The following is a 24,987-nucleotide window of genomic DNA, read 5'->3' as shown; positions in this document are numbered from 1 at the left end:
TCTTCTTCTTCTTCTTCTTTTTAATGTTTACTTATTTTTGAGAGAGGGTGGAGAGAAAGCATGAGTCGGGAGGGGCAGAGAGAAAAGGAGACAGAATCCAAAGCAGGCTCTGGGCTCTGAGCTGTCAGCACAGAGCCCGATGTGGGGCTTGAACTCACAAACCTCAAGATCATGACCTGAGCCAAAGTCGCGCACTCAGTGACTGAGCCACCCAGATGCACCCTGCGTGTGTGTTTCTTACAAGGACACCCATGGATTTAGGGCCCACAATAAATTCAGTATGATTTCATCTCAATATCTTTAACCAACTTCACCTGCGGAGACCCTATTTCCAAATATGATCACCTTCTGAGGTTCTGGATGGACATGAACTTTAGGGGACACCACTTAATCCCTGTAGCTGCAAAACCAGAATTTCGTCAGAATGTTATTCTAGTGGCCTTTCCTGTTTCAGGCAGAAGGGGGCTGGGAGGGTGGGAGCACACGGCCCTTCACTCACCTGCCTCCCTGCTGGGAAGCTGAGGCATCTTCCCAGAGCTAGCAAGGACCTGGGCAAGTGAACGTGTATGTGTGTTTTGCTCTTTGCCAGCCCTTGGCACATGCTTATAGGAATGTGAGCTTGGTCCTAGATCATCCCAATTTATAAAACGGTCACCAAGACCTAGGGGCCTTTGCCCCACCTGCATGGAGAACAGAAGGGGAGCCAAGATGAACCTAGGTCAGCCTGAATCCAGACCCCTGTCCTTTAAAAAGTCACCCATGGCATGCATGCTTTCTGCTGCCGTTAGACATCTGTAAGCTGTACCAAAACACCACCATGCAGGCTGGCCTCCGGGAGTGGAACGAATTTGAAGCCTGACCACACCAGTGTTGTACAGTCTATAAAAATCTATGCCCCGGGGTCAGGGATGGGTGCAGAGGAAGCAGAAACACTGGGGCTCAGTAGGGTAGGGGACACAGATGTGGATCCCCAAGTGATAGGGGCTCTGTAGTTGATCAGTTCTAGCTGAGGATTGGGATGCTAACTCAGGGAGTGAAATGTTCTCGGAGATCTGAAAGCCAGCAACGAGTCAACCAGATGGCAAAGTGTTGTATGCAAAGGGAATAAGTGAGCCTGGGTGTTGTGGGACCCGAGGTGCGGAGTTTGAGAGAGGATTGAGGGACCTGGTCCATGGAGCCGGTGACAGGCACAGGAGGGGACTTAACCTCAAGGCCACTTTGGGCAAGGCACCATCAGCACGCCTGAGCTGAGAGCCTCTAGCAGCCTGTGCCTCCCCAGCTGAGATGGGGAGGCCACCTTGTGAGCAGTCGCAAGCCTTCCCTGATCAATGTGCCGGTGAAGCTCCCAATAGATGTCATTGCTATTATTTCATCTGCCAGTCGCATGCCTTTGGCATCGTGAGTTGAAAAAGCGAATGTGTACGTTTCAACTAAGTCTTAATTAGCTACACAGACCCAGGCCCCACCCAGGCTGCAGTATGTGTCCCGGCCCTGTCTAAGGGGCAGGCTCCCTGGCCTCACTGTGGCAGCTGCGACTTAATATGCCTGAGGAGGAGCTCAGGGATCCCATACAAGTGTCCTGGAGACTCTGGGACAGGTGTTCCTGGAAACACCTGGTGTAGCAGCTCAGAGCTGGAAGAAGATGCTAGACCCTGCCTCTCCCCTGTGGTGTGGCGGGTCCCCATAGCCAGAAGAGGGGAGGGAGCTGGGTGGTGGGCCTGGCTTACAGCACAGTGTGCAGACAGGACCCCTTACTGGCCAGGCCTTAGCCAGTGGCTGGTCTAGCCTTGGGCTGGCAAGGGGGTGTGTAAGAGCCAGGCCTTGAAGAAGGGACAGGTTTGAGGAACAGGTTTGGCCTGGAGCGCACTGGTCAGAGAGCCAAGCGTGGGCCAGCCCTGAGTGTGAGACTCGGAGACTGTCCCTCCTGCGGTGCCGGGCAGTGTATCACTGGTGCGATAGAGTGCTTGGCGGGGAGCACATGCTTCCTAAACCATTGTCATTGGGTGAGCAGTGGAGCACCACCTTCCAACTTCTGTTGAACTCTGGGGAGATGAACCTGGAAAAAGCAGGGGGCGGTGCTGGACACCAGGGACCGATCCTCAGCTCTTTACAGACCCTGGCATAGGGTATGCAGGCTGAACAGTGCAACCTAGGACCCGGGGAGGCCTGCTCCGTAGGGCCGGGGGGTATGGGATGCGCTCCACCCCAGCTCCATCCAACTCCTTATTAGGCGGAATGAGACTTACCAATACCCACGACCCACCTGAGGAGCACGACCCTGGGAAGATGGTGATGGATGGAAACTGAGGCCGGAGGGGGTTTAGTGACATGTTCAAGGTCACACGCTGGACCCCATCTTCCCACAACACCAGCATGGTGTGGCTGGGAGCCTGTCCATGCTCCTACTTAGGGAGTAAGGTGGACAGTGATAGACAAGGCACATGTCTGCTGCCACATGAAGGATGCCTGAAGGGCAGGAAGAAGGACAGCAGAAGCACCCATATGCAGATATATGCCTCTGGCTTCTTGCTAAGCACAAACACTGAGCGTAGCCCAGGCCATTGCCTTCCACAGACCGCCCCCCGCCTAGTAGGGGAGGCTAAGGGGCAGTGGTCTCTCGTAGTGCAGCAGGGAACCACGGAGTGCTCAATGTAGGGAAGAGCAGCTAAGTTTTGGGAGGTGAGACCAGGACGTTTAGGGAGGCCTTTGAAGGATGCAGAGGAGTTTGCTAGGCATGGGGTGGGGAGAGTCCAGCCAAAGGAGAACTTGGTACGTCCCAAAAGCTCGTTACCTTATCCAGAAAATAACAGAGTGGATACTATGCTAGGCTTCACATGGTGAGAAAACAAGACTTTTGGGGTGAGGGCTTTACACAAGTGCACCCTCTTATTAGAGGGACCCGAGTACCACTGCGTGACTTGGTTTGTTGTAGGTCACTCTGGTGCAGTTGGTGACAGGTGTTGGCAACATTTTCTTGCAAGGGCCGAGGACAGTGATTGGCAATTGGATGTTCTGTATCTTTCAGGACCTGGACTCCTGAGTGACCCAATGAGACTGCACACAAGGTTACGGTGACCAGTGTGTCTGAAAGGCAGGGAGAGATGAGCAGCAGCTGGTGGGGTCTGAGTTAATGGGGAGCAGCCATTATGTAAGACGCTACCGCTCTCTTAGGCAGAAGTTAATGCCCATTAACTGGAAAAGAAAACAGCCTTTATCAACAGGCAGATAGGATGTTAATTGGCTTCCGTTTACTAAGAGATTACAGGATCTGTTCCATGACTGCTTGTAAACTCCATCAGCGGAGAAACCATCCCCCCCCTACCCCCGCTTTATGCAAACATTTCCTTGGTCCCGTGGGGTGGAGCACACAGGCACTCATGAACATGAATGGTGGCTACGTACAGGCTCCCAGCCACATCACGCCCATGTTGTGGGAGGATGGGGTTCAGGGTGTGACCTTGGACATGTTATTAACCTCCTTCGGGCTCAGTTTCCATCTATCACCATCTTCCCAGGGTCAGGGAGCTTCTGAGGGAATCGGGCACAAATATGCATGTACATGTGTGCGTGTACATGTGTCAGGACAGATGCACACGTGGAGAGGCTGCAGCATGGGGCTCATAGCCTGGGCTACCTGAAAGCCCACAGCGCCAGGTTCACATTTCCTAGATAGTGCTGTTCAGCATGTTCTATTGCTGAACTGCCCCCGACCCCGCTTTGCTTTGTTTTTTGATGAGTGGAACAGAAACATGGTATGAAAAATGAATTTTTGTTCATTGGGGCCGGTCTGTCAATGCTGCCTGGCCGTGGCCCCACCACACCTGACCCCCATCTCACCCCACTTTTGGGGGAGACTCTGGCACCTGAACCCCAGTCCGTGGGTCCATGTTATAGGTGCGCCCAGAGAACATCCTGAGGCTGCCCCCACCCCCCAGGGCCTCAGGATGCCACTGGCCATGGTTGGAAACGCAGCACAGGGCTGCAAGAGTGTAAGAGAAATACACAGATCAGGGTTCTGGGAGGTTGTGCAAGGAACAGAAGCCCATCCCAACCAAACTGGCTGAACTAGAAAAAGAGGTTTGGGGGCTCCAGGGTGAAAAAGTCTAAGTGCTTCTGGCACCTGCCAGGTTCTTTTAGCACTTTTGGGCCCCAGGACAGCCCCAGTCATGCAGACATCTGTCCACGTCCCTCCCTGGCCTTGACTCTGTCAGCTGCCCTTGGGGCCTACGTGTTTCCCCTCCTGAGAGAAAGAGGACTTCTCTGGCTCCCTCAGAAATCCCAGTCTTTGTGTCTGGTGCTCCAAACTGAGGACACCTAGGTCACCCTGGAGTCAAGGGGAGGGTCAGCCCCCCTTTCTCCAAGGTGACAGAGACAGAGGAGGTGGCTGCCCAGTGCGCTGTCTCCAGAAAGGGGGCCAGACATCCCCCACACCTGTGGGCGGCCTTCCAGGCGCTTAGGCACCTCCTCTGGACTTTGAGTCATTGCCAAAATCTCAGCAAGCGTCCCCTGCAGGTGAGGAGGAACGTGAGCAATGCGGATCATCCCTCTGCTGCCATTAGAGTCCCCTGGGAGTTATGAACACAGTGCCCAGGCTTGGAGTCAGTGGGTCTGGGAGAGGCTGGGCAGGTTTGGGGTTTCTCCTTTTTAATGTTTAATTTGTTTTGTTGTGGTGCTGGTGGTATAACTGACATACAGTAAAGTGAGTAACTTGTGCGCACAGCTCAAGGAGACTTTACACGCGTGTTCACCTGTGAAACCTGAGCAGCATGCAGAGCGTTTCAGGCCCCGCTCCGTGGCCCTTCCCTGTCACACCTCCCACAGCGAGCCCCGTGCTGGTCTTTATCCCTGCTGATGCTTTATTGTCATGCTTGATTGATTGGATTTGATTTTTAAATGTTTGTTTATTTTTGAAAGAGAGCGTGGGGGGGGGGGGTGCCACAGAGGATCCGATGAGGGCTCTGCGCTGACAGCAGTGAGCCTGATGTGGGGCTCGAACTCACAAACCATGAGATCATGCGTGACCCAAGCCAAAGTCGGGTGCTCAACTGGCTGAGCCACCCAGGTACCCCTGATTTTTCAAATTGTGATAAAATATATACAACATAAAACATACTGCCCTCACCTTTGCCTTGCATATAGTTCACTGACACGAAGGGCATTTTCATTGCCATGCCACCATCACCACCATCAATCTCCAGAACGTTTCCATCTTCCCACACTGAAACTCTGTCCCCATTAAACGCAACCCCCCCATTCCCCTCCCTCAGCCCCTGGCGCCCACTGTTCTCCTCTCTGCCTCTATGAATTTAGGGTCTCCAAAGACCTCATAGAAGCGGGATTAAATCTTTGTCCTTTTGTGGCTCGTTTATTTCACTTAGCGTGATGTCCTCAAGGTTCCTCCACGCTGTGGCCTGTGTCAGAATTCTGTTCCTCTTTAGAGCCGAATAACATTCCACTCATGCAGACAGGCCACTCTGTGTTACTCTGCTTGGATTTCACTTAGGCTCATTGGGTGCACAGTCCTTTTTGCTGGCTTCTCTTTCTCCACTGTTATGTCTGAGATTTGTGCCTGTCAGTCCTTCTCTCCCGTTGTGTGGACCGGCCATGTGACCTGACCACCTGTGAGGACTTGTTCCCTTGTGGGTGGCCATCTGGGTCATGTCTACAGGGCATGCCGGTCTTCACTGTGAGATATGACATACTGCCATGCAGGTGTTCAGAGCTCCCAAATGCAATCTCAGGGTCAAACACTGAGGAGAGGCACTTGCGGAGGCCTGTGGGGGGTCATTCTGGCTGTGGTCCAGAGGCAGAAGACCCAACAGGGGGACTGAGGGATGGGGGTGTTTTGTGCTCTCCCACTCACAGAGCCTTCCATGGCCTGCATGCACTCAGCCTGCCTTTATTTCCCTGATCAGCCTGAGCTGGCTCCAGCCTTGGGAGCCCTCCTTTTTACTACTCTGGCTATGCGGGGTGCTCCTTCCCAGACCCCAGGACAGACCCTGCCCTGCACCACCACCACCTCACCTCACCGCTCTATCTATAGTATCAGGCCTGGGGCCTACAGGCCCGCATCAGCATCTGCCCCATAAGCACACCTGGTCCAGCTCCTGCAGCTCCTGGGATCCTTTGGACCACCGCCCTTGTCATCTGCATACTGTCGAACCCCCCACTGCCCTCCACCCCTCCCGCCCCCCCTGCCAAACCTGCCCCACCACCGCCAGTGGGTGGAAGACACCTTGGCCTGTGGCCAGCGTTAGAAGATTGGAGCAGCCAGTGAGTAACAGAGCATCTTGCTTTAACCCAGAGCATGAAGTGGGCCTCCACAAGGTCATGCTGATCTTTTTTTTTTTTAATGTTTATTCATTTTTGAGAGAAACGCGTGAGTGGGGGAGGGGCAGAGAGAGTGAGACAGAATCCAAAGCAGGCTCCAGGCTCCAAGCTGTCAGCACCGAGCCTGACATGGGGCCCGAACCTACGAACTCTGAGATCATGACCTGAGCTGAAGTCGAACACTTAACCGACTGAGCCACCAAGCACCCCAAGGTCATACTGTTCTAAATAAATGACAAAAGAAGTAAATCAGTTGGGGAGAAGAGGCCACAGTTCCTGTGTAAGAATTTTCAGTCATGTATTCGCCCCTCCAGGAAGAGAGCTTAACTCCCCCCATCCCCAAAGGTGGGCTGGTTCCAAAGAGGAGAGTGTGGAAAAGGGTCACTTAGCAGGGGCACAGACATCTGGCAGACCCCACCTTAACCAAGAGGTCCGAGTCAGTTTCACCTGGATTAAGTCCGTTCTCAGTATAATGTAATGAGGAGTGCTCACCTCCCCTCACCTCCAACCCAAGACCACACACCCCTGGCTCATGGTGAAAAAACACATCAGACAAACCCAGATGGGCTGGGGCACGAGGGAGCGGGATTCTGGGGCCGAAAGGGGAGATTGGGGGACTAACGGGCCAAACAGAACACCGCCTGGAGTTCTGGGGACAGTCGCCTAAGAGCAGGAGTAGCAGCAGCCTCACCAACCAGACCCGCCCAGGCGCTCTTCACGGCCAGCACCTCGGGCTGGCTCCCTTTTCACGGGCACCCTTCTTGAATCTGTGGGCCGTGACACTTGAGGGTCTCTAGAGGCCCCCGCTTCTTATTTTTCAGTTTTATCAGATACCGCCATGTGTCACTGTCCACTGTCCCTGACTCACCTCCACTGCCAGGGGACCAGAGCCTCGGAGGCACTGAGAAACGTTTCCTATGGGGCCCCGTGTCCGGAAGGTGGGGCAGCCAGAGTTCTTCCCAGTCAGACGTTCTGTGTTTTCAAATGTCTGTGTTTCAGAATGTGTTTCAGATGCCCAGCCTGCCCACGTGCCTCATCATCTTAGGTTTAAACTTTTTAAGTCAGGCAAGGCCCAGGGTATCATCTCCCAGACATGATTTCTGCTGACTTCTTCCAGGCTTGTGGGAGCCAACAGGCCAGGACTAGCTTCCAAGTTCAAGACTGGAAGTTCTCTGGCCCCCAGACACCAGGCCTTGGTCCCTCAGGGACCTCCTACCACACCTTCCTTCTACCAGGTGCCGGCCCGTAACAGGGACTGCTTACCCAGAGCCCAGGCTTGGTGATGCACACGCTGACTTCTGTCCCCGTGGAATGCCAAGGCCAGCCCTTGGCTGCCTCTTCCAGGCTCATGTCCTAGGGACAGAGCCTTGGGCACCTCCCAATCGCAGCCTGGGAACCCACGGTGTCCCTTTAGGTCTGTGAGCTTCTGGACAGGTTAAGAGGCAGGGGTTCTCTGGGAGAATCTTGGGATGAAAAGGTGCTAAGGCTGGCCTAGCAGCGGCCATGGTTCCATGGAGAAAGCCATGGCCATGACTTTGGAGTCCTATGTCAAGGTTGGAGTTCCCTCTGCTGCTTGATCTGACCAAGTTTTTCCATGTCTCATCAGCAAAATGGAGAGATAAACCAGTGACCGCGACACCCCTAATTGTTAATAACATTGATTGTCACCATCGCGCTCTCTAGCAGGGAACTCATGCTGCCTTAGCTTCCCCATTGGTAAAGCAGCATCCATGCCCGCTGGCGAAGGCTGACCAGATTACAGAATGTGGGAGCAAAAGGATTTAATAAACAATAGCTGCCTTGTGTAATTGTGTTTAATGTCAGCCTTTCCTCCCAGTTCTCATCCCACACGTAGAGCCAGAGATGACCCTGAGTGAAGGCCATGGCCTGGGGCCCTGCAGCTGCTGACCTCTAACACCCAACTCCAAAAAGAGGCCAGGGTCAGGGAGCTCCCGGGTGGCTCAGTTGGTGAAGGGTCCAACTTCAGCTCAGGTCATGATCTCACAGTCCTTGGGTTCAAACCCCGCATCGGGCTCTATGCTGACAGCTCAGAGCCTGGATCCTGCTTCGGATTCTGTGTCTCCCTCTCTCTCTCTGCCGCTCCCCTGCTCATGCTCTGTCTCTCTCAAAAGTAAAATAAAAACATTTTTAAATTAAATTAAAAATTTAAAAAGAGAGGCCAGGTCAGGCTGTGCCTGCCAAGAAGAGCATCAGTCTCCCCACAAACCAGGCAGCCCCAATCCCTCGCACAGGGCCTGTGATTGCCAGAGGCCCTTCCCCAGCCCAAGACACTAAGCCCCTGGCTTGGAGGCACTAGCTGGACAAGGAGGGCTCAGCCAGCCAGCCCCTCAGCACCCGCAGACCTCTGAAATCGGTTTCTCTGAAACCTCTAGCACATCCAGAAGGTCACGGTTTCCTCAAGGCATTTGTTTTTAGCTTTTTATTTTGAAATAATTTCAGGCTTACAGAAAAGTGACAAAAATAACCAGAGTTCCAGTAGACCCTTCATCCAGCTGCCAATGTTAACGTCATACAGGATACAGTTACCTGAACCAGAAAATATCTCCGAGGCAACTTTGGAGCTCACCTCCAGCCTGAATTTGGATCCCCCCGTGTTTCCCCTAATGTTCTCCTTACGTCCCAGGCTCCCACACTGCATTTTGTCATCCTATCTGCCTGGTCTCCCCTGGTCTGTGACGGTGCCTCAGTCTTTCCTCATCATCCCCAAACTTGACGCTTTTGCAGAATGTCCCTCAGTGTGGTCTGTGTGCTGTTCCCTCGTGGTCAGCCTGTGGTGTGCATCTTCGGTAGAAAGCCCACTGCAGCGATGCCGCGTCCCTATTGGGGCATCGTGTTGGGGACACAGGCTGTCTATAGGCCCAGTCACCGGAGGTGTTGACCTCGCTCACTTAGTCAGGGTGGGCTCTGCACATTAGTAGCAGGCTGAGTGGCTTCCCTCCATGGGGATGTGAGTCACTCATTCCCTCTGTCCTCTCCATCTGTGTAGCTTCCCTTCCAGGTCTTTGCTGGGTGGCACCAGCAGGCAGGCAGTGGCCATAGGGCCAGTGAGTCCTCAGGCTCATGTATTGGGGGAGCACACATTCCAAGGTGTTTGCCAGACCACCTGCAAAGAGGTGTGCTCCCGGCCCCTCCGTGCCCACCCCCATCTCCTGGAGCCGTTGTATTAACTGCTACAATACTTGCAAACAGCCCTTCAGTGAGGGTTCAGCCTGCTTTTCTCTGTTAGGAGCTCAGTTGGACATCCTTCTTTTTTTGGTCATATTTTTTAAGTTATTTGTTTCTTTCCTGGTGACCTGGTGGGTTTGTTTGTTTGTTTTTGCCTTTTTTTTGGTCTTGGGTTGTTTTTTGTTTGTTTGTTTACTGATTTGAAATAGCAAAGAGCTCTTTATTTCTTAGAGATGAGCCTTTGACCTAAGGGACAAAATCTTGAGATCTTACCCCCCTCATGCCCCCAGAGTAAGGATCTCGTCTCCACCCTGTGATCCTTGGCCAGTTGCCAGGAGGTGCTGGACCCTAGTCAACAGCTGGCAGCCTGAGACCTGTCACTCTCCTGGGGTGGGGTGCCCGGAGCCCCCCAGTCTCTTCCCTAAAGAGGGGTTTAGGGGCGCCTGGGTGGCTGAATCGGTTAAGTTTCCAACTTCGGCTCAGGTCATGATCACACGGTTGGTTCATGGTCTGGAGCCCCGCATCGGGCTCTGTGCTGACAGCTGGCTCAGAGCCTGGAGCCTGCTTCGGATTCTGTGTCTCTCTGTCTCTCTCTGATCCTCCCCTGCTCACGCTGTCTCTCTCTCTCTCTCTCTCTCAGAAATAAGTAAAACATTTAAAAAATTAAAAAAAAAAAGAGGGTTTAGCCACAGTTTTCAGTGGCTGCTGTAACAAATCACCACAAACTGGTGATTTTTATTCTCTCATAATTCTAGAAGTTAAAAGTTCAAAACTAACGCGTGTAACCGTGCACTTTGAAGGTTCCAGGACTGGATCTTGTCTGTGCCAGCTTCTGGGGACTCCAGGTGGTGGCCAGCTTATGGCCACGTCACTCCAATCTCTGCCTGTGTGGTCACATAGCCTTCATGTCTATGTGTCCTCTTCTGTCTTATCAGCTCACATCGGATGATCTCACTCCCCGAGATCCTTATCTTAATTCCATCTGCAAAGACCCTTTTTCTAATCACGTCACATTCACAAGCCCCAGGTGGAGATGTCTCTTGAGCACACCCCGTGACTTGCCTTGGGCGCTCTGTCACCTGCAGTGACACACTCTTATAGGTCTGCAGGGGTCTGTGTGACGGCTTTGTTTCTGTCCGCATCTACCACACCCGGGCCGCTTAATGAATTGTCTACACTGAGTTCCTGTACTTACCTGCCTGGAGCCAGGCAACCGAGGGAAGAAAGGTCCAGTGAGCTCTACAGGCCGCCCCCACCCGAGCCTGTACAGCCTGCCCTGCAGAGCACCACCCACCTGTCCCCAAACCAGCTGTTGTCGCCTGGGGAGCTTAGAGCAGGAGCTGGAGGGAGGGAGGAGGGCGAGGCCACTGATCGGAGCGTTGTGTGGCTGGGATCAAAGGGCTGGAGCCTTCCTCAAAGGAAGACACCCTTGCAGAACGTGTCCACATTTAACATGCCGGTGCCTCCACACAGCCCTAGGAAAGGCTGCACCACCCATCTGAGCACCCAGATGTGGGCATCACTCCTGGGACCCCTAGTGGCGGGGATGGTGCTGAGCCACAGCCGTACACGCTACAGGGTGGGGCCGATACCATCTGGGTGCACCCCGCAGGCCGGTACCCCAGCAGCTGGCTTGGAAAAGTCCCTCGGGCCTAATTTCTCGTTGGTCTGTGAACAGTTTTGGATTTGTATAAAAATTGGCAAAGGTAACGGTTCCCCTACACCCCCCAATATAACCTAATAACCAGGTTATTAACCTAGTGTCCCCTGTTAATAACATTCTATGTTACTTCAGTACATTTTTGTTTTACAACTAATGGATACTGATAGATTATAATTGAAGGCCATAGTTTAGTCACATTTCTTCCTCAGTTTCCCCTAACATCTTTTCTTGTCCCCAGATCCCATCTGAGTCTAATCCTCACATCTCCTTAGGCTCTTTCTGGGCTGAGACAGTTTTTTGGACTTTGTTATTTTTTGAGGACCTCAGCGATTTTGAGGAGAACAAGTCAGGCATTTTGCATGATGCCCCCCAAGTGGGATTTGCCTGGTGTGTTTTCATGGTTGGGCATGTGTGATGGGTTTAAGGAGGACCACGTGGGTGAAGTGTCCTTCTGACCACAGTGCACACTGTGTCCCTAGCACGGGACATCGGCGTGACTCTTCATGTGATATTGACCTTGATCACCTGGCTGAGGTGGGACCTGTCGGGTGTCTCCGCCATGAAGTTACTCTCTTCCTCTTTTGCGTACTCCTTGGAAAGAAGTCCCCCCACGCAGCCCACACGTGAGGGGTGGGGAGTCACCCCCCCCCAATAGTGGAGCTTCACAAATTATTTGCCTGGGGGATTTGTCTCTTCTTCCCACTTACTTATGTCTTCAGTTCTTTCTTTCTTTTTTAATGTTTATTTATTTATTTTGAGAGAGAGAGTGGGCAAGGGGCAAAGAGAGAGAGAGGAAGAGACAATCCCAAGCAGGCTCCGTGCTGTCAGCACAGAGCCCTGTGCGGGGCTTAATCTCATGAACCATGAGATCGTGACTTGAGCTGAAATCAAGAGTCAGACACTCAACTGACAGAGCCACCCAGGTGCCCCTCTTTCTTTTCTTTTCTTTTTTTTCAAGATTTTATTTTTTAATCTCTACACCCAATGTGAGATTCAAACCCACAACCGCAAGATCAAGAGTCACATGCTGCATTGACTGAGCCTGCCAGGCACCCCTTATTATGTATTTCTATCTGCCAACTTGTGGATATTTATTTTACATGTTGGATGATAATCTGGTACTTGTTGCTCGGGGTGTCCCAGCTGTGGGCCACGGGGAGCCCTTTGATTCCCCTGCCTGTCTCGTCGTCACACCCCCATTGGCTTTGGCTCCTCCCTGGCACCTGAGGGTGTTGGGGGCTCATCTTTATGTTTCCTGCCCTCTTAGAAGCAGCCTTACTTCCTGGAGCCAGGAACCATCTTAGGTAGGAAACGGCAGCAGAGGACAAGTGGAGGGGAATCCTGCTTGTGCTGTCTAGGCCGCTCTGCCCTGGCATTGACCTGGGGTGCCTGGGAGGGACTGGAGGGGCTTTCACAGTCTGCTTAGGGTGTGTCTGCATTATTTTACAGGAAAATGCATTGATTTATTGGATGGTTTTTAAAATTATTTATTTATTTTGAGAAAGAGAGATTGTGTGTGTGTGTGTACGCATGTGTGCACGTACGCACTCATGTTGGGGACGGGCAAAGAGAGAGGGAGAGAGAATCCTAAGTAGGTGCTGCACTGTCAGTGCAATGCGGGGCTCGAACCCACGAACCATAAGATCATGCCCTGAGCCGAAGTCAGACTCTTGACCAACTGAGCCACCCCGGCGCCTCGATTTATTGGATGATTTTAGAGCATGGGACCCGAGCCCCCCAGGAAGACCAATGCACAGTCGGCGTCTTGGTGGCACTAGTCTTTCATCTTTTTTTCCTTCTGTCCCCGTCGCTGTGGTTTGCTGGGCTTTGCATGCAGTTCCACGCAGAGGTTAAATATAGGTGCCAGGGAGGAATCCTCAAATATTAGGACCCTTTACTCTAAGCTTGGCCAGAGAGATCAGGCAAATTTGCAGTAGGAAAAAGATTAATTTTCTAAGTGTTTCTGTTGATAGATACTCAGGTCCTAGCTGACAAAAGCCCAGTGGGTGCTTGGGTCCAGGCAGGTGGGGCTCCCTCCCCTGGCCTCCACAGCCAGCCACACCTCTGCCTCCTGATGTGTGACCTTGCAGGGGTGGCTTCACCTCTCTGAGCCCATCTGCATGGGGTTGTTACTAGGTTAAAAAAAACAACAACAACAGACAACTCAGAGGCCTGTTTGTGAGGATCAAATCAAAGGGCCGATGAGAAGCACTTTTGTAAATGATTAAGCCGATGCTGGGGAGATGCTGGGGACCAGCATTCCGAAGCCTGCGCCAGCGTCCTTCCCCTGCAGGGAGACAAGAAGCCAGGCGGGGAAGAGCACCAGGCTAGGGCAGGTCTTGCTTCAGGTGACTCAGGGGTGAGTCACGGGCCTGAGGCGGACGGGGGAGGCCGCCTTCCTCTCACTGGGTCTCACCGTGCCTCCCTCTCCCAGGACCAAGTCTCCTGCGGCCTGGAGCTGGCCTGGAATGGGTAATGGTGTGAAGGAAAGTGCGGTGCGTGTGCGTGAGGATGCCGAGGCGGTCCTGTCCTCACCTGTCCGTTCCAAGGCAAGTACCCCGCCTCCCTGATGGCCGTTTTCCTGAGATCTCTCTTCTGTGTTCCTGCACCCCATTACAAATCACCCCCCCCCACATACTCCTTTCTGAGCTGTGTTGTTGGGAGGCCATGGGGGACAGAGGGTGCGGGCTGGCCTCCTTCCCTCCTATTTAAAGTCCAGTTTGCAATGTGGATCCAACCTGCTCAGCCACGTGGTAAGAAGCCAAAACCTCACCCAGATTTGGCTAGGGTGTCAGAAAAAAGTGTCCTTTTTTCTCGGATTCAAGCAGTAGTGACAGGCAGGACCAGCTCGCACATGGGGCGTGCTCTCAGCTGCCCGTTTCCTCTCTGGAGCTCTTCCCTGATTCCACCCTTCAGTTGAAGAAAAGGTATATTTCCTTTTAAGGAAGTTGGATCAGCTCCATCCTTGTTCACCGTAGAAGCCAATAGAAGTTCCTCCAGTGGACCCTGGAACACAGACTGCCCAGCCCACATAGAAACCTGGCTCCAGGGCGTGTGGGCCATTCTCAAAGTCCACAGGATCAAAGGCCAAAGCGGCATCCTCTGGCCCTCCCCAATTCTCCTTGAATTCTAGGTCCCCCTCCCAGCCCCGTGAAGCACCAGATGGGAGGGGGGACTAGTTTGTAGGCCCACCTGTGGGGCCACTGTCGCCACACTGGGGGTGGGTGCAGGGAGAGCAAGGCCAAACCCCAGAGCAGACACACCCTTCCCTCACGGGTTAGTGAGCTTCTCCGCAGGGCAAGAGGGCAGTGTCACCCCCCTGCCCCTGGCTGGCTGCCCGAATCCCACCAAGTGGGCGTGCCCCGCAAAAGGACCAGCACCCATCGCGTGCTGGGCCACGTGCAGTGCTGATTCTCCGTGCTGGCCACCACGACTGCCACCAGGCCTGATCCACTTGACCAGTCAGCTGTGGGGAGCTTCCTCTGTAAAGCCATTTCTCTGGTTAAGGACCTGAGTGTCCTGTGGTGTCCATGGCCCGTGTGGGCCCTGTCTGGATTGCCTGCCTTCTCTCTACTGGGCCGTCCGCCTCATTCTTCATTCGCAGGCACTCCCCATGATATGTTTGGACACTGATGGCTCCGTGGCGCCTGGGCCGAGCTCCTTCAAGAATAAGCCAGCCACGGTCATTCAGGGGTCACCAGAAGTGTTGCGCAAAGGCATTGAAGGGTCACCAGAAATGTCGGCCAAAGGCAGCAGCAGCCTCGTCCACCGAGCACGTGAACTGGGCTCCCAGCACATCCCCGAGCACCCCATCCTGAATCAGGATGACGGCCGCATGTTCCTGGTGTGCAGAAGTAGCTTTACGACGCTGAGAACCGCAGGCTGCGCAGGAAGGGACACATTGGTTGCACCCCTAGGACCACCAGGGCATGTGGCCTGTCCACGGGGTACTCCCCCCGTCTCAGCGGCCCACGAGTTGAACAGTCATCACGCTGATTCGGAGAGGGAATTGGGAGGCGGCTGGGCCTCGGAGCTGCTGCTGGGAACACCACTGAACCTCGCGGCTTCTGCCGTCTAAACTTCTCGAAGCAGTAGGGCCAGACCTCCAGAACCTTGCTATGTGATCTAGAAAAGGCAGAGCGTCCCAGTGACAGGCTTCTATAAAGCGAGGAGAAGATGGAAGCCCGTGGTGAAGCTCTACCACAGAAACTGAGGAGGGAAAACACCCCCACGGGAGACTGTTTCTGTAGGGAAGCGAGGGCCAGGCTGGTGGGGGAGGTGCTGGGGGCATTAAAGAAAAGGAGGTGAAGCCCTCCAGGGACGGGGCCTGATTGAAGGGCACCACAGCCCCTGGGGGCACCCAGACCTGGCCAGGAGACAGCACATCAGTGTCAGATGAGATCAGAAAGGCCATGGCCATGGGGTACCTGGGTGGCTCAGTCAGTTAAGTGTCCGACTTCGGCTCAGGTCATGATCTCACGGTTCGTGGGTTCGAGCCCCACGTCGGGCTCTGTGCTGACAGCTCAGAGCCTGGAGCCTGCTTCAGATTCCGTGTCTCCCTTTCTCTCTGACCCTCCCCTACTCACACTGTCTCCCTCTCTCTTTCTCTCAGAAATAAATAAAAAACATTTTAAAAAATTAAAAAGAAAAAAAGAAAGGCCATGGCCATTGCAGGCAGTCAGGACAGAGCCCAGATGCAGGCCAGGTGTGCAGACAGACTTGGAATCCAGCCCTTCACTCTTAACCTACCCACTGAGCTGAGCAAATTCGGGGAGTGACCCTGGACCTCACCATGCCCACTCAGACCCAGGCTGCCAGTTTTATGCACTGCCCCCCACCCCCCATGCCTCTTATCCATCCCCTGGGCCTAGCCTCCATGTCTCTGCCCTGAGTTTCCGCGGGCGCTGTCTCCTCTCTGGTTACAGTTACAAGCAGGCCCAGTCTGCTTGCTGGGCCCCCAGGCTCCCCGGAGTCCGGCCCCACCTGCCTTTCATCTCTTCTCTCCTCCCTGTGCCCCCTCCCTTTCCCTATGTCAGCCACCCTACCTGTCTTGGGGTCCCCCAGGACCCCCTGCTTCTCACCAGGGCCTCTGGGTGTTCCATTCCTCCCCCTATAATACCATCTCTCTCTCTCTCTCTCTGTCTCTCTCTCTGTCTCTCTCTCTCTCTCTCTCTCTCTCTCTCTCTCACACACACACACACACACACACACACACACACACACACACACTTAGCTTTGCCTCATCCTTCAAACTCAGCCCCTCATCACCCACCCCATGTTCTCCTGGGACCCCTCACTTCCACCCCATGTTCTCCGGGGACCCAAAGCCCCCTCATCACAGCCCTCCTGGATCGGTGACTCAACACATTTAGTTCATGTCTGGCTCTCCCGGTAGACTGGCAGCCCCAAGGGGAGGGGGAGTTGTACATATCCCCCCATACACCCTGTGTGTCCCAAGGATCCTCAAGGCACCTGGTTCCTGTCAGACTCCAGGGACCCCTGGGATCACAGAGTGGCCTGCCCCTCCCCCATCCCTCCTCATTATAGAGCCAGGAAAGATGGGAGCATCTCCAGGCCCAGGTGCTCCCTGTGGTGGCGAGAGTTCTGTGGCCAAGTCAGCTGGGGGAGTGGAGACTCCAGCGTGGTAAGCAGGTGACTTCTTGTGCAACTCCTCCCAGGGAGCCTTGAGAAGACTCGGGGACAGTGCTGGCTCTGAGGCTCTCCTCGTGATGCAGGCCGGCACCAGCACCTTCACCTTCACCTTCACCTTGGCTGGGAAAAGAACCACAAATGCAGGCCTCTGGCAGACCTGATGGAAAGTTGTGGAAAGGGGTCACACTGACACAGAGGGTCTGCTTGCCTGATGTCACTGCCTGGTCCCCAGCCCACAAGGGCCCCTGTGACTTTGTTCTGAGCTCTATAGCACGGGACCCTGGTGCACACAGGCAGCGGACGCAGCCAGGTCTGCACTCAGGGTGCAGGGACTCTCCTGTTTGGGGTCAGCCCTATCTCAGCTGTCTCTGAGAAGTTGGGAATGGGAACTCATGGGACAGCCCAGCCAGCGGGTCACCTCTCATGTGGATGGTCCCTGTCACCCAGAAGGTTTTCACTGTGTCCCACACAGGCTCCGTGGCCACTGGACTCATGATGGCTTGCCCTGTGCCTCACTGTGCCCGGGGCCCAGCAGGCCTGTGAAACTTGGACAGCTGTGCAAGTTACAGCCCTCGACCAGGGGTAGAAGGAAGATGTTCCTCCTGGGTGAGGCCCCCAGCGGAGCAGACCCCATTCCGCACCCCACCCTCCCCCGTGACAGACTGTGTCCATGTGTTTTCTTGCAGAGCGACCACAAGCAAGTTCTCAGCTCCCTCCTGTCTGGGGCCCTAGCTGGTGCTCTCGCCAAAACGGCGGTAGCTCCCCTGGACCGAACCAAAATCATCTTCCAAGGTAAATCTCTGTCCACCTGTCTATAGGCTAGAGATACTTCCGGGTGCTCACTCTCCTCTGCGGCCCCCCCAAGCTGCACTGCAAATTGGCTTTAAAAATGCCTTTTTAGGGGGCACCTGGGAGGCTCAGTCTGTTAAGCATCCAACTGCTTGATTTCAGCTCAGGTCATGATCTCAGGGTTTGTGGGATCAAGCTCGCATCTGGCTCTAATGCAGAGCCTGCTTGGGATTCTCTCCCCCTCTCCTTCTGGCCCCCTGTCCCCCTGCACATTCTCTCTCAAGATGAATAAATAAACTTAAGAAAAATGCTTCTTAAACACCCACTTAGAAACCCTGCTGGCCCCAGGGCTGCCATCAGAAAGCACCACAAACCACACAGCTTACACTCCAGAGGCCGGAAGTCTGAAATCAGGGTGTCATCCCGGCTCATTCCTTTTGTGGACTCTGGGGGAGGAGCCTTCCAGCTCCTGGGCTCCAGGCAGCCTTGGCTTGTGGTCGCATCACCCTGGACTCTGCTTTGCCCTCTGCGTCTGTGTCCACCCCTCTTATCCTTTTATAAGGACACTTGTCACTGGATGTAGGGCCCACCCCACTCCTGTAAGATCTCATCTGAATTTAATTATGTCTCCAAAGACCCCGTTTCCAAATTAAGTCCCATTCACTTGTCCTCAGCTTGAGGATGTGGACACTCCTTTTGGGGAGGCCCGGTTCTAAACACCTTCACCCTCTCTCTTTGGGGTTGAGCAGCCACAGGGTCCCCTGAAGATGAGGCCTTTCCATCCCATAGACTGTGACCAGTGCCTACCACAGGGCAGTCACAAGCTGGGACCCCTGCCCCTCAACTATTGGGGAGGAAGGGACTGCAGATTCAAGCCAGGCCCTCCTCCACCTGGTCCCTAGCCTCCCTGTGCCTCAGTTTCCTCAGCCACAAAACAGGACGTTAATAGCAGCCTCCTCCCAGAGGAGCGAGCTGACGTGGGAAAGAGCGCGCCGCTGAGCACACACCTCCCCGGGCGGCAGCAGGTGCTGTGGCCTGGAGCGAATGCGCCGCATGGAGGCCTCCAGGCACTGGGTGTAGCTCGGAGGGCAGTAGGTGTGCACACCTGTCCGCACAGGTGAGCGTGTGAGCATGTCCTGGGAACACAGTAGGCTCTCGAGAAGTGAGGAGAGGGAGGCTGCAAGACCCCTTATGGCGCAGCCTCCCCCACCTCAGCCCTTGGCAGGGAAGCCTCCTCAGGGGCCCGTCTCAATGCCCCTGCTCATACCTGACCCCAGCAGTGGGAGGTCCCACAGACCGAGGTCCTGTCCTTCACCTCTAATGGTCGCTATTGTGTTTCTGGTTTTTTTCCAGTGTCTTCAAAAAGATTTTCTGCCAAGGTGAGCTACTAGGTCACTGACTCCTGGCTCTGGGGCCAGCACCGACCTCTGCCCTGCCAGGCTGTCAGGAGGGGGTTGCACGTGGCCCGGGGGTGGAGGAAGATGCTTCTCAAAGTGGTTTTTTTCCCTTTCGTTGCCCCACAAGCCAGTTCCCGGGCTGCTGCGTGACCTGAGGCCTCCCCGACCAGGGCCCGGGGCCAGGGCCGCCTGTCCTGGAGCCCCGACCTGCCTGGATGCAGCCCACCCCAGGCACTGACGAGAGACCCTCATCCTCGGGGTGTTGGGGAGAGGACTTGAAGTTCTGAACACATTTGATTCCTTTTTAAACAGAGAGCGGACATCACCTTATTAATATAGGAAGAGAAAGAATATCCTTGAAAGCTAGATGACCAGAGAGACTAACAAAACACCCTCTGTGTGGGGCTCTTGTCTGCAAACCTGGTTTCCCCTGGCTCACGACTGCTCCTAGGCCCAAGGGAGCAGGGAGAGAGGGGTCCCTGCGCGAGGCCCAGAGAATGTGGGGGGTGAGGTGGGGCGGGACCAATCTGGTGGCCCCCAGTCACAGTGCAGGACCAAATAGGCTGTTCACCATGGAGCGGGGCACAGGGCAGGCCAGGGTGCTGACCTCACACCCCGCCCGCCCCAGGAGGCGTTCCGGCTCCTCTACTTCACCTACCTCAACGAGGGCTTCCTCAGCCTGTGGCGCGGGAACTCGGCCACCATGGTGCGCGTGGTGCCCTACGCCGCCATCCAGTTCAGCGCGCACGAGGAGTACAAGCGCATCCTGGGCCACTACTATGGCTTCCGCGGAGAGTGAGTGACGGCCCCAGCCGGCCCCACAACCCCTCTCGACTCTGTGCCTCCACCCTGTCCTCCTGTCTCCGCACGCTCACCACGGCAGAACTCTCGTTTGCCCAGTCTCCCCTCAGAACCTAAGTCCCGGGGGGGCCCCGATCCCAACTGTGCCCCAGTGTCCATAGGGAAGAAACACCTCTTTAATCCATACGAGCAGATGCCAAGGAAAGGCAGCTGTGGAAACCTCAAAATGACGTCTGCCCAAGAGGGACAGGGACATAAAGCGGCCAACCCCTGCCCATTCCTTGGTTCTCCCCACTGGCCGAGACCTGTGGGCACCCCAAGTCTTGGGGGGGGCCTCACTTTCTCTCCTCCCCCCTTTACAGAGCCCTGCCCCCTTGGCCCCGCCTCCTGGCGGGCGCACTAGCCGGAACGACAGCTGCTTCACTGACCTACCCCCTGGACTTGGTCAGAGCGAGGATGGCCGTGACCCCAAAGGAAATGTGAGTTCCCAGGCCAGACGTTCCGTTCTGCCGCTACTCCAGACAGGCAGTAATTGGTTCTCTAAGCCTGAGGGTCTGCTTCTACTTATATCAGACCAAAAGCCTTCCTTTTTTTTTTTTTAATGTTTGTTTATTTTTGAGAGGAAGAGAGAACACGAGTGGGGGAGGGGCTGAGAGAGAGACAGCATCCAAAGCAGACTCCTGGCTGTCAGTGCAAAGCCCGACATGGGGCTCCAACCCACAAACCATGAGATCATGACCTGAGCTAAAGTCGGACCCTCAACCGACTGAGCCCCCCAGGCATCCCCCCAGAGTCTCCATTTTGGATTGGCATGGATATGTTACAAATGCCCACGGTGAAAAGACAAGAGCCGTGCACAGCAGAGTGACCTGGGAGCTGAAGGTGGGGTACGGCCTCAGGCACGCATTTCCCCCTCCAATGCCAAAGCTTTTGCCACGTGGCTCTGTTCCTTAAAGAAGGAAGGCATCACCATCCAGACCGTGGCCCATCCGACATCCGGGAGGAGCAGAGAATCAGAGGAGGCCAGCAGCCCCTCGGTGTGCCCATGGCCCACCCGCTCTGTCACTGTCTTGCAGGTACAGCAACATCTTTCATGTCTTCATCCGCATCTCCCGAGAAGAGGGCCTGAAGACCCTCTACCACGGGTTCACGCCCACTGTTCTGGGGGTCATTCCCTACGCCGGGCTGAGCTTCTTCACCTATGAGACGCTCAAGAGCCTGCACAGAGGTAAGGAGCCAGAAGCCAGGGCAACACCTCCCGGGGTCACACACACGCAGAGGCAGGACCCTAAGATCCCCGCCCCGTGTCCGGCCAAGGTCCGAGTCAGAATGAGACCCACATCGAGCCACCACTGAGGCTGCTAGACTCCCCCCCTTTCGTGCTGCGTTTTAAGACCAGCTTTGTGAAATCCAGAGTGTCGTCTGGAGGGGGGGCAGCCACTCGTGCACAGAGCATCCCGGGTACCATCTCAATGGCCGAGGGAGTGCCCTCCTGTATTTAGGCGATTTTGAGAAATTCAGAAAGTGCAGAAAAATACAGAGAACAGTAGGCCACCACCCATACCTGCTACACCCGCCCCATGCAAACAGGTGTTGACGTCGCTCCAAGATGTTTTCTGTTAAAGAAAATGTTCCGAGTGAAGCTGAGGTCCTGTGTTCCCCACCGCAGCCTCACTCCCCGCTGAGGCCTCTTTACGAGAACTGCCTCCCTCACGCTGGCTGCTGGTGCTCCCACACGCATTTCTGTAGCAGGTTACCTACCTTGTAATGCAGTGATCAGTGACCACAGCTGACTTACCTTCATCTGCGACAAGCACAGCCGGGCCCCGGCTCTGAGTCCATCCTGCCGGATCTGAGGCTCTGCCCTGTCCTTTTTGCGGTGTAGTAGGTCTCCCCTGCCAGGGGTGCTGGGTGTTTCCAGGTTTTCAGTGATCAGCAGACACCCAGGGTGTGAGCCCCCGTTTGAGGACTTACTCCTTACTCCGTTTGCCCCTCAGCCCCGTCTCCATGTGCTCACCCCACGTGGGGCACCAGCGGATTCCTTCCTGTCTGGCCAGTGTGCTGAGTGAATAGTGGTGCCCCACTGTTTGTAATTCCTAGTTTTACTTTTACAACCACACAGGGTTTTTGTTTTTGTTTTTTTTATGTTTATTTAGTTTTGAGAGAGAAAGTATGAGTTGGGGAGGGACAGAGCGGGAGACACAGAATCTGAAGCAGGCTCCAGGCTCTAAGCTGTCAGCACAGAGCCCGACCCAGGGCCCGAACTCACAAACCGTGAGATCATGACCTGAGCCGAAGTCAGATGCTTAACCGACTGAGCCACCCAGGTGCCCTGACAGCCACACAGTTTTAAAGAACCCCTCTTGTTTGGCTGCTGCTCCTTCCTCTGTCCCACATGTCCCGTCCTCACACCTGCTCACCTCCCCGCATCCTGGCATCCCTGCGGAGGGTACCCATGGAGCAGGCTGGGTGATGGAGAGGGTAGTGGTCGCCCATATCAATTTCCTTCTTTGCTTGATGGGAAAACAAGAGCGATTAGATGGGAGTTCATTCTGGGTCGTAGGACTTGGTTAAGGGACTATTTGTGAGTTTCTGCCTTTTTAGAAACTTTTCTTCTCAAATTTGATTAAAAAGGAGTGGCTGGGAAGTGAGGAGGCCAGGGTGGGAAGGCCCAGGGGGGCCAGGGGAGCCCTGAGCCACAGCAGGTACAGAGCATGGGCCTGTGTGAGTGCCGGGGTGGGGGGAGGTGCACCCACAACGGGGAGTGTGCCCCCTTGTGACGCCCTCACACGGCCCCTCTGTCCCTTGCCCACAGAGTACAGCGGCCGCCCGCAGCCCTACCCCTTTGAGCGCATGGTATTTGGGGCCTGTGCTGGCCTCATTGGGCAGTCAGCCTCGTACCCCCTGGACGTGGTGCGGCGGCGCATGCAGACAGCCGGGGTCACGGGTCACCCACACGCATCCATCGCGCAAACGCTGCGTGCCATCGTGCGGGAGGAAGGCGCCGTGCGCGGCCTCTACAAGGGTCTGAGCATGAACTGGCTCAAGGGCCCCATCGCCGTGGGCATCAGCTTCACCACCTTCGACCTCATGCAGATCCTGCTGCGGCACCTGCAGAGCTAGGGAGCCGGCGGGCCAGCTGCTCTCCAGACGGGAGGGGAGGGCCGAGCTTCCACGTGCGGCGGACCATTGACCCCTTTCGTTTCTGAGCCTGGGGAGTGAGGGTGCACGTGGTCCCGCCCTGGGAACCGCGTCATTGGAGCACCTTGTAGAATAAGCTGGGGGACCTGGCCTTGGTCTCAGAAGCCGGCGGCCCTTGAAGTGCAATGTTGAGGCTGATGGGCAGGGGCTGCCACACCCTCCCCATCCCTCCTCCCTGGGGCTGGCACTGTCTCCTGGAGGTGTTGCCCTAAATGCCCTGAGCTGGGAGTGACCAGCACCACCTCCTGGCGCCCTGTGACCTTGGACCTGCTCCTGGTTCTAGTGACCCCATGCCCACTGGGCTCAGAGCCAGACTTGGCCTGCCCCCGTGCCCACAGAGGGGAGGGAGCCCCCGAGTGTTCGGAGAAGCCTGTCCAGGCCCTGCTGAGGTGGGGCCAGCCTTCTGCTCAGCTGGGGCTACAAATACAGCCTCCTGTCCCGCCTGCCCCTCCTGTCCTGCCTTTGCCATTACTTCCCAGGTGACATGACTCCCCTGTCACCAGAGCCTCCTGCTTCGGAACAGCCTTCTCCCAAGAGCATTATTTGGATCCTGGACTCTGTGGCCAAAGTAGGGCACCAGGAGTGGGTCTTCCCCTCTGTTGCCCACCGGTCTGGTTTGTAATGTTCCCAGGAGGGTCACATCTCCTCCAGGCTTGAGGACTTCCCATGGGTTTGGGTCTAAGTCCTAGCCAGAAGGCATCTGCTGAAAACTGGGTGCCCAATTCACCTCCTCTGGGCCAGAAGCTCCCACCCCTGTCCCACAGGCCACACCAATAGAGGCCTGGCCTCAGGCCCTAGCCCTCTGCCCCAGGCGCGCCGGCTCCTGCGGGGACGTGTGGCATACAGCACATCCCTGGCTCCCCCACCTGAGCAGGTACTTGGCCAAGACACATAGCAGTTTAAGGCCCACAGAGTTGTCTGATTACTTGGAGGCAACTGGCAGCCTTGATCTTCCCAAAGTGGGAGCTCCTGAGATCATGTGTAGTCCAGGGGTGGGATTCTTGGTACCCCAGGGCACCCCCAGCGAGCTGGTCTCATGGAGAAGTCCCCTGGGGTCTGCTGGGTGTCACATTTCAGAATGACATTGGGAGTTTCTTAGCTGACCCTGGGTCTGGTCACCCCGACCCGTGCAATCTGGTTCCAGGCGGACGGGGACCAGAGGGTCGGTTTTCACAGACAGCTCTGCAGCCGCGACGTGTGAAAGGGTCTAAGAGGGCGTGTTTGCCCCGTGCACATTTCCAGTCGTGACTTTTCATTTCTCCCCTTTGTTCTGTCCCATTTCTGTCATTGCCTTGGACCTGCGGGTATGAAGACCTCTCTCTCTGTCCTTCCTTGCATGTGTCTGCCGGCCAGCCCGAGTCTCGTCGCCAGGGTCCCAGGCTGTTCTGTTGAGTGGACTTCCCACCTCCTCTCCTCGCCCTGCTCAGCACCCAGGCTCGGCAGGGGAGGCAGGGACCCCTCACGGGGAGACAGAGTGGGGACCCGAGGGCCACAAGGCGAGAGGAGGCAGCAGGGGGTGGGGGTCCACCGCAGGCAGGTGAGACCAAATGAATGGCTCGGCGGCACCCTTCTCTGAGCCTCAGGCTGGGTGGCAGAGGGAGGGGCCCCACGTCCTGCTGGCAGAGCTGTGCCTCCCCGGGGGGCTCCCAGCCGAGGGGACCCTGGCACCACCCACAGCGGGGCTAGTGCCCTCCGGGGTCACGCCCCTCCCACTGGTGTCCATCCTGATCTGGAGTTACATTTTGATGCCATGAAGACACTTTGTTTATATATAATGTTTATATATTTTAAAAGATTTGTGCCAAGAGAGTATATTTAATAAAAATTAAAATGACTTTTTTTTCTGTCCATGTCTCTTCTCTCCAGCTCTGACCGCCCAACCCTCCCTCCCCTTTGAACCAAAAACAGGGTTGAGGTTATTTGGATAGATTTCGTAATATATTCTTGAATAAACCTTTTTTTTTTTTA

At 55.3% G+C, this 24,987-nt stretch overlaps 1 protein-coding gene across 1 annotated transcript in view; it reads left to right on the top strand.

Annotated features, from left to right (window-relative positions):
• SLC25A42 (solute carrier family 25 member 42) overlaps nt 1-24,822 on the top strand; it is a 29,106-nt gene extending 4,284 nt beyond the window's left edge. Inside the window, exons 2-8 of the mRNA XM_039227995.1 lie at nt 13,614-13,728; nt 17,518-17,623; nt 18,974-18,999; nt 19,646-19,812; nt 20,181-20,297; nt 20,895-21,046; nt 22,634-24,822. Of these exons, the coding sequence (XP_039083926.1) occupies nt 13,648-13,728; nt 17,518-17,623; nt 18,974-18,999; nt 19,646-19,812; nt 20,181-20,297; nt 20,895-21,046; nt 22,634-22,941 (957 nt within the window). The 5' untranslated portion in view covers nt 13,614-13,647 and the 3' untranslated portion in view covers nt 22,942-24,822. The remainder of the gene's footprint in view (nt 1-13,613; nt 13,729-17,517; nt 17,624-18,973; nt 19,000-19,645; nt 19,813-20,180; nt 20,298-20,894; nt 21,047-22,633) is intronic.
• Nucleotides 24,823-24,987: the final 165 nt, after the last annotated feature.

Source organism: Hyaena hyaena, unplaced genomic scaffold, assembly GCF_003009895.1.
Source record: "Hyaena hyaena isolate Hyena2069 unplaced genomic scaffold, ASM300989v1 scaffold_30, whole genome shotgun sequence".
NCBI classification, from domain to species: Eukaryota; Metazoa; Chordata; class Mammalia; order Carnivora; family Hyaenidae; genus Hyaena; species Hyaena hyaena.
The sequence above is the reverse complement of the archived record's forward strand: the minus strand, read 5'-3'. Positions and strand labels throughout refer to the sequence as shown.